Source organism: Chaetomium strumarium (genome assembly GCF_033439665.1).
Source record: "Chaetomium strumarium strain CBS 333.67 chromosome Unknown B0T15scaffold_2, whole genome shotgun sequence".
Taxonomy (NCBI): Eukaryota; Fungi; Ascomycota; class Sordariomycetes; order Sordariales; family Chaetomiaceae; genus Chaetomium; species Chaetomium strumarium.
The window spans coordinates 493,410-500,122 of record NW_026944430.1 but is presented as its reverse complement, the minus strand read 5'-3'; the positions used below and the strand labels follow the sequence as shown (position 1 = coordinate 500,122).

Sequence of the window (6,713 nt, the reverse complement as noted above, 5' to 3'; positions counted from 1 at the left end):
GGGGTCACTGCAAAGTCCTCCGTGTTCGAGTGGTCTATAAGCCGAGACAGCGAGTCTGCTCTGGAATAGTAGTTAGCTGGTAGGTATGGAATCCACTGATAGGGGGTGTAGACCTGCCTCTTTTGCTAGAGAACTTTGTAGACTCGAATTAAAGGAGCGAGGGGTCGAGAGCGGGGTACGGGTACGGTATTGTGTTGGAACCCCAAAACGGAAACCGGCTCCCGTGCTGGGAACCTGAGGAGAGTGGGCTTATATGGGCCGCCCAACATATTGGACCCAATAGGCAAACCCCGACACAGATTGTGACACAACGGGAGAACTGTGTGTAGGAGGTGACCGCAAGTTTCAGCCTAATGCGAATCTCGACGTTGGAATTTCCTCCTTCAAGAGTAATCCGTGGACGGTTAAACTTGCCGCACAGCAGGACTGCTGCCCAATCAAAGGCATTGTCACTTAAATACTTATAATAGAGCGTCACTGGCAGAATTATTCCGAAAGAAGGAGTGCCAAATTGACTGGGTGTCTAGTTGCCCAGTGCCTACTCGCTGGGCCGATTGGGGGGGGGCAGCGAGTAGACAAGCTAGGCTGCTAGGGCACCTGTCACCAGCATTACGTAGGAAAGAGGCCATAAGAAACAAGAAGCAAAAGAAATAGAAAAAAAAAGTACAGATCAATGGCTAGTCCAGGCCTATGATGCCGCCTATGCTTACTGCTCGTTGTCAAGCCCCAAGCCGCACCTGCTTTTTCAGACCGAACAACTCCGCGAAGACATCGCTGGGTCCGAGGATGCTGCCATCCTTGCTCTGCTCTTTGGTCTTGGCAAAATTCTCGAGGAGGAGATATTTGTCGGCCGGCCCGTTCCTCATCCGATCCAGGTGCTCCTTTATGATATCGATAGGCATCTTCTGCTGTTGATAGCGCGTGTTCGCGGACAGTTGTGGGTGGGCGAGCCGGTAGCACGACAGGATCAGGGAACTCAAGCCCGCCACCAGCGCGGTGGCCACCGAGCTGCCCGAGATGCGGTCATTTGAGTCGAGGAACGGGATGGCGCCCGCGGGGACGTCGACGGCCTCCACCTTGTAATCGTAAAGCGGCTTGTCGTTCTCCGCCACGTCCCGGATAAGCTTGCCGTACTTGTCGCAAGCTGCAATGACCATTTTTGAGCTCGACTGATGGGCCGCCGGCCACGCCTCGAACACCCTGGACCCTTCGTCGTGGTAACTGCAGACCATGACAATATTCTTCGTGTTGGCTATGTTCATCTGAGTCTTCAGATCGTCGTGACTGTCAAGCATGGTGAAGCTCATAGAGATTACGTCGACCCCCTTGGAGATCGCCCATTCGATAGCCTGTCAAGAATGGACGGCAGTTAGTCGATCGCCGCGGAACAGCAGAATGGTTTGGTTGCTCTTGCACACGCACCCTCGCTACCCTCTCGGGCTTTATCCCACTCATGCCGTCCGCCACCTTGGCCACGTAGAGCTTGCACAGCGGGTCGATGGCACAAATCAGGTTGGCCATTTGCGTTCCGTGGGGGTTGGAAGCGAAGGACCAGGGGCTGAGCTTGGCCGTCTCGCCGACGAAGGAACAGCCGAGCTCGATCCGTGATGACAGACTATTGTCGCCAAAGAATTCGGCCCAGTCGCTGCTGCTGTTTTCCTTGCCGGCAGGTCGGTTGGCGTTGTCCTGGTTGTTGGGCTGGTCTTTGGTTGAACCACTCTTGGGTCGCTGCTCCTTGCCGACGCCGGACGCCGCTCGCAGTTTGTCCTGCGCCTTGGGTGCTATGCTGAGGATGCCATTATCAATGATCGCCACTTTGATCGGCATGAAGCCCTTGTTTGGATCTTCTTGGCGTCTTGTGTGCGCCAACATACGGTAGCTCCGGATGAACTGGGATAGCTGGGGAGCCACCCGCTGAGCCCTGGTGAGGTTGGAACATTAGCATTTTCGGGACGCTTGACAGTGCCAGGCGCTCTCGCCGCCGGCCCGGGCTCTCTGCAAAAAACATACAATTCGTTTAGGTTGGGTTGTTTTGGCCGTCCATTCCAAAACTCCGCAAGCACAGTCACACTAACCCTCGGCTCGAGGAACTCGAACTCCTCTTTAATGCGTTTGACGGTGGCTTCACAGAACTGCTCACTCCCCATTTCCTGTGGTCGTGCCCTAAGGTTAGCGTCGACTGATCTAGATGCGGTGTGACTGGGAAACGGCAATGAGCGCTTCTACCTGTATGACGTGAATCCGGAGCTTCTCCAGCTGTCGAGCACATGCGAGCGAAGGCGTGTCAGCAATCCCGGGTCAACGGTAAAAGCGGTGAAGTCCCTGGTAACGAGGCAACACAGATGGAGAATGCCTCCGCCAAATACCTACTACTTACGTTGCGGAGCGACTGGACACCTTCGCTGCTCAGCCAGTGTCTGATTGGCGCATGCTTTCCGCTCGCGTATAGGTCGAGCTCCCGGATCCTATCCCGGACCTCTCCTTCCTCCAGGACGTATATAGACATATCGAGGAAGCGCCAGTCGAGATTCTCGACTTTGAACTTCTTCACTTCTGCGGCGATCGCCCACTCGTCGTGCGGGTTGATCAGACGGTCAGGCACCTTGAGGCTGATAATGTTTTGCACCTGGTGCTTGTTGCGGAGCCACTTCAGGATTTTGAAAGCTTCCCTGTGCTCAACTGCCAGGTATTTATTTTCGTGGAACGTCTCCCACTTTTCGGCGTTCAGGTCGAGCGGTGGCAACTCAACATACCGTAAAGTCTCCTCGTACTCGACCAGCTTCTTCTCGTCGTCGGTCAGCGACTCGACCAAGTCTGATACCTGATACCGCTTGGAAGTGAAGCCGGAGAGGTCGAAACAGAGATCCTTTGCTAGATAACCGAATGGTTTGAGCACCCTGCGCGCTTCTCGTGCAAGCACTGGGAATCATGGGGGCCTACCTGGCTCTGCTCGCAGGTCCCAGTGTTAGTGGCGACCAGTTTGAGGGAGATGGGGGTTCTGGGTCGTGGTAGCTTACCTCCTGATTTTTGGAAAGTGATGGCCAGATCTTGCATTTTCTTCTCGGTTCTGATGGTGTGATGAACGATAAGGGAGCGTATGGATTTATCTCCCTTGCAGTCAACCCAGCCCCTCTTGCCCTCGTCCCATTGTTTGTTGTTGTACCACAGAGGATAGAACCCCTCTTCTATTGCCGTACTGTCGAGCGATTTGTGGAACTCGGGGAAACTGACTTTTTCCTTCGCCAACTTAGGGTATTCCTTCAGAAACCTTCTCGCAAACTCGAAGTTCCGACGCAAAACGGCGAGGTGAAGCAGACGGCGTTGACACTCCTCGGGCACGTCCTTAGCTATCGTGTCCCACGTCTTCATCAGCCCGTGGTGTATCAAATTGCCCAGCACCTCGATGTTAAACCTAGCCTCCGTCCCCGCGTGCGAGAGGAGGTCCTGAACCATCTTCATTCGCGGGTTCCCAGAGCTCTCTTCGTCGGCCGGGGTCACTTTCGCCAGGGCTTTCTTGATGTACTTGCTCGTGGCGAATAGCTTTTGGCCCTCCTTGGGCTCGAGGAGTTTCGCCGCAATCTCGAACTTGTCGTTTTCGAGAGCCGTCTCGAACAATTTGTCGGCCTTCTCCACGAGGCCGGGGAGCTTGTCGAGGAGTGTCTTCAACGCCTCGAAAGTATACTGTTCGTCGATATCCTCCGCCAAGATGTCTAGCGCGGTGTTTGCGTGCTTGTCTTTGTGCCCCGCCACATGCAGCAGCAGGTCAAGTTTGGGACTCGCAGCATCTTCAGCAGGCCAGAAAGCGCCATCTCTGCGTGGGACCGTGCCGGTGCGGACCTTATCGCAGAAGTCCTTGCCCCTGGAAAGGATGATCTCGATGGCCTTTGCGTTCCTGTGTCTGATCGCCTGGTGAAAGATGGTTGACTTCTCGCTCTTGAGGCTTTTATCCTGATGAGCTTTCGACCGGCAGCTGTTCTTGATGGGTTCGTGGTTAATGTTCTCAAAGGCAAGATAGCCTCTCTCCCGCAGTATTGTGTCCAAAATATTCTGCTCTTGGTCATTACTGTCGGGGGTCACAGCAGCAGAGAGGATCACCCAGCGAACACAGTCGTCCATAATGCTCTTGTCTTCCGCCGCGTTTCTGTACCTGTCCTTCTTTCGGTCTAATCTTTTCTCTTCGTCGACCGGAAACAGGAAGCGGGAAATCTGGCGCGATGCCTCTTCCTCCCTGACGCCCTGTTCGGAGGCCCTCTTTAGCGCGGAAACGAGGTCTCTGTGCAAGCCATTGACAAGGTAACCAAAACTACTGCTGAGATCGAGCTTCTTCTGGAACTTCGCCCAACTGTCGTTTATATCCTTCTCCATGTCAACCGAGCTGCCCGTCGCCTGGGTTTTTGTGTAGTCCATGGCAGCAGGCTGATGGGAGGGGGCAATGAATCCAATGATTTCCAACTCTGTCCGACAAACTGAGCTGCGTCTCGGGTAGCTCCAAGTTTTGATCGAGAGCGATGCGAAGTAGGAAGAGGGTGGGTGCAGAAAAGCCGCCGGAGGCAGCGGGGAGATCGGTCCGTTGACTCAGTCTTTTCCTGTTCAGCATGGGCAAGGCTGCAGTCGCCGGCACGCAGGTGATTCGTTCACACCCATGCACGATGTATGCAGTATATCATCCCCACGGCGGCCGCATCGCCTTTCTAGGTAGCTCTAGTGGTGTGTAGCCAGCCAACCACGCTGCCAGGCAATCCGTATCTCGACGGGATGTGCCCAGCTGATTCGCCCTCGATTCCAATGGGGAATATTTGCTCGGACCTTTGGCCAGGTACAAACTCATTACGTACCTTACCTTCAACGGGCTCTACATACCGCGTGGCTGCAGTCAGATAATAGATTGGGTTAGCCACGGACAACTAAGGTATCAGGCAGACACCTCACCTTCCATTTTCGGAATCGGGCGTTTATCCCACCCAGGTACGCCGAAAGGTGTGCACACGGCACGTACAAGGCCCAATCACCTGCAAGGAGTTCGTCGGTGCTTGACCTGGTGACACCGCCTATTTATCTGGTCCAATAGAGGCGGGAAGGCGCTCTACTTCCACCGTAACAACCAGCATCGCGACCATCGCGAGAGAAAGCTCCTCGACCCGTGCTACACGCATAACCACTCCAGGATGAGCAACGTGCACGACAACGATGTCCTCGACCTTGAACTCCTCGACCCGTCGAAGGATTTCTCCTTTCCGCTGTACACGGACCCGGCGGCGGACCCTGACTTTGAAGACGGCAGGCTCAGATACCAGTATGAGGTCTTGCCCGGCAGCGTCCCAATTTATCACAAAGAGGACACGGATAGCACGCTCTCCGTTCAGCGGCTGCTCTGGGCGGACGGGTGGCTCGACAAAGACCAGAAGCCCTCCAAGGAAGCAACGCTTGTGGTGCTAAAGTTCGTGTTCCTGTCCACCCCCAGCAGCGAGTCTGAAACGAAGCTGCAGAGCGTCACTGCCGCCTTGCGATTCCTCGACCCCCGCGGCGACGACCCGGAGGTTGTCGCCTGGGCTCCGTTCCACGAGACAGAGCGGTTCAACCGCGTCGTGGCCCATCACGAGACCGCCAACAAGACGGGACAGGCGATCGACGTGGGATACGAGGGCTCCAAGGTCACCCTCGAGCACAGCAGCGAAGGGAGCGTGTCCTGGGATCGGACATGCTTCGACGAGGCACGTGTCGTGCACACATTCAACGATAAGGGAAGACCCAACGGCGTCAAATGGTGGCTCAAGCAGAACCACCTCCAGAACCAGGGTATCACGCCCGAGTTCTGGGCGGCCATCCTGGTCTCGAGGGCCTCGTCAAGTCCGTATACGGTCAGGTTCACCATGACTGGGCGAACCCACACCTTTCGCGATTTCAAGCTCACAGCCAAGGAAGCCATCGGGCTACGCAAGGACGGCAGCAAGTTTCCCGTGACTCCAAATCCAGGGCAGGCGACGTGGTGCAACTTGGAGGGCAACGACATCATCAAGTGCGTGGACCTGGGCCACCTGGGAAAGCTCGTGGATCCCAAGTCGAGCACCAAGCTGAACGTGAACTGGGGTCCGAAATATCAGCTTGGCGCGGGGGAGGCACCTGAGTCCGAACCCCAGGAAAACCAGGGGCTTGTCGATGCCAATAAGGAAGAAACCGCCGAAGTGACCAGAGGGCACCCGGCGACGGTTAAGCCTGACGAACAGGAGGAGCTCGTCGCTATGAAGAAAGACGGGCATGCCCCGATGCGAAAGGGGACGGGCCTGGAGGCCGCGGAGATGGCCACAACACAGCAGGCGGTCCGGGTCCAGCCTGTCACGGAGCGTCCCATCTCCCAAACGGAAGCGGCAGCGCTGGATCCGTCGCCAGTCGTGAGCACGATGACGCGACAGGAACTTCGAACCGATTCCAGCAGGCACCACCACTTTGGCGCGGGGTCCGACCGTGGCGGCGAGGCGCCATCACGGCAGGCCGCGCCGCGTGGTGCACCCGCACCCACACCCTGTGCTGACGTGGCACGGTTCACGAGTCTCGAAGCTCGGATGGCCCATCTCGAGGCTCGCGTCACAGCGCAGGACACCACCATCTTGCAGCTGCAGCAGGCTCAGCTCGACAAGGACGTGCAGCTGTTCTGGCTAAACCAAGATCTGGCCCGCATCCAATCAACAATCAGAAGTTGGACCAACCCAGCCTGA

General features: G+C 56.2%; 2 protein-coding genes across 2 annotated transcripts; one reads left to right on the top strand and one right to left on the bottom strand.

Moving 5' to 3' along the window:
* Positions 1-317: 317 nt before the first annotated feature.
* On the bottom strand, positions 318-4,549 carry B0T15DRAFT_86228 (uncharacterized protein). The gene is made up of 7 exons (XM_062871398.1): positions 3,018-4,549; positions 2,941-2,946; positions 2,378-2,871; positions 2,227-2,247; positions 2,011-2,150; positions 1,423-1,921; positions 318-1,349 (listed from the first exon to the last, which is right to left on the bottom strand). Exons 1-7 carry the CDS (start codon positions 4,405-4,407, stop codon positions 720-722), a joined length of 3,180 nt encoding a protein of 1,059 aa, XP_062723612.1. The 5' UTR covers positions 4,408-4,549; the 3' UTR covers positions 318-719.
* A 616-nt stretch (positions 4,550-5,165) lies between these two features.
* Positions 5,166-6,713, top strand: B0T15DRAFT_390981 (uncharacterized protein; the record flags this gene model as incomplete). Its single annotated transcript, XM_062864564.1, has 2 exons — positions 5,166-6,182; positions 6,411-6,713. 2 exons carry the CDS (start codon positions 5,166-5,168, stop codon positions 6,711-6,713), a joined length of 1,320 nt encoding a protein of 439 aa, XP_062723611.1.

Excerpts from the sequence above, each read along its gene's own strand:
- B0T15DRAFT_86228 (XM_062871398.1), bottom strand. The coding sequence starts at position 4,407 with ATGGACTACACAAAAACCCAGGCGACGGGCAGCTCGGTTGACATGGAG. Across the intron at positions 2,151-2,226 it reads TCCGGATTCACGTCATACAG|GAAATGGGGAGTGAGCAGTT; the intron begins GTAGAAGCGCTC and ends GCACGACCACAG. Across the intron at positions 1,922-2,010 it reads CAACCCAACCTAAACGAATT|GGCTCAGCGGGTGGCTCCCC; the intron begins GTATGTTTTTTG and ends CAACCTCACCAG.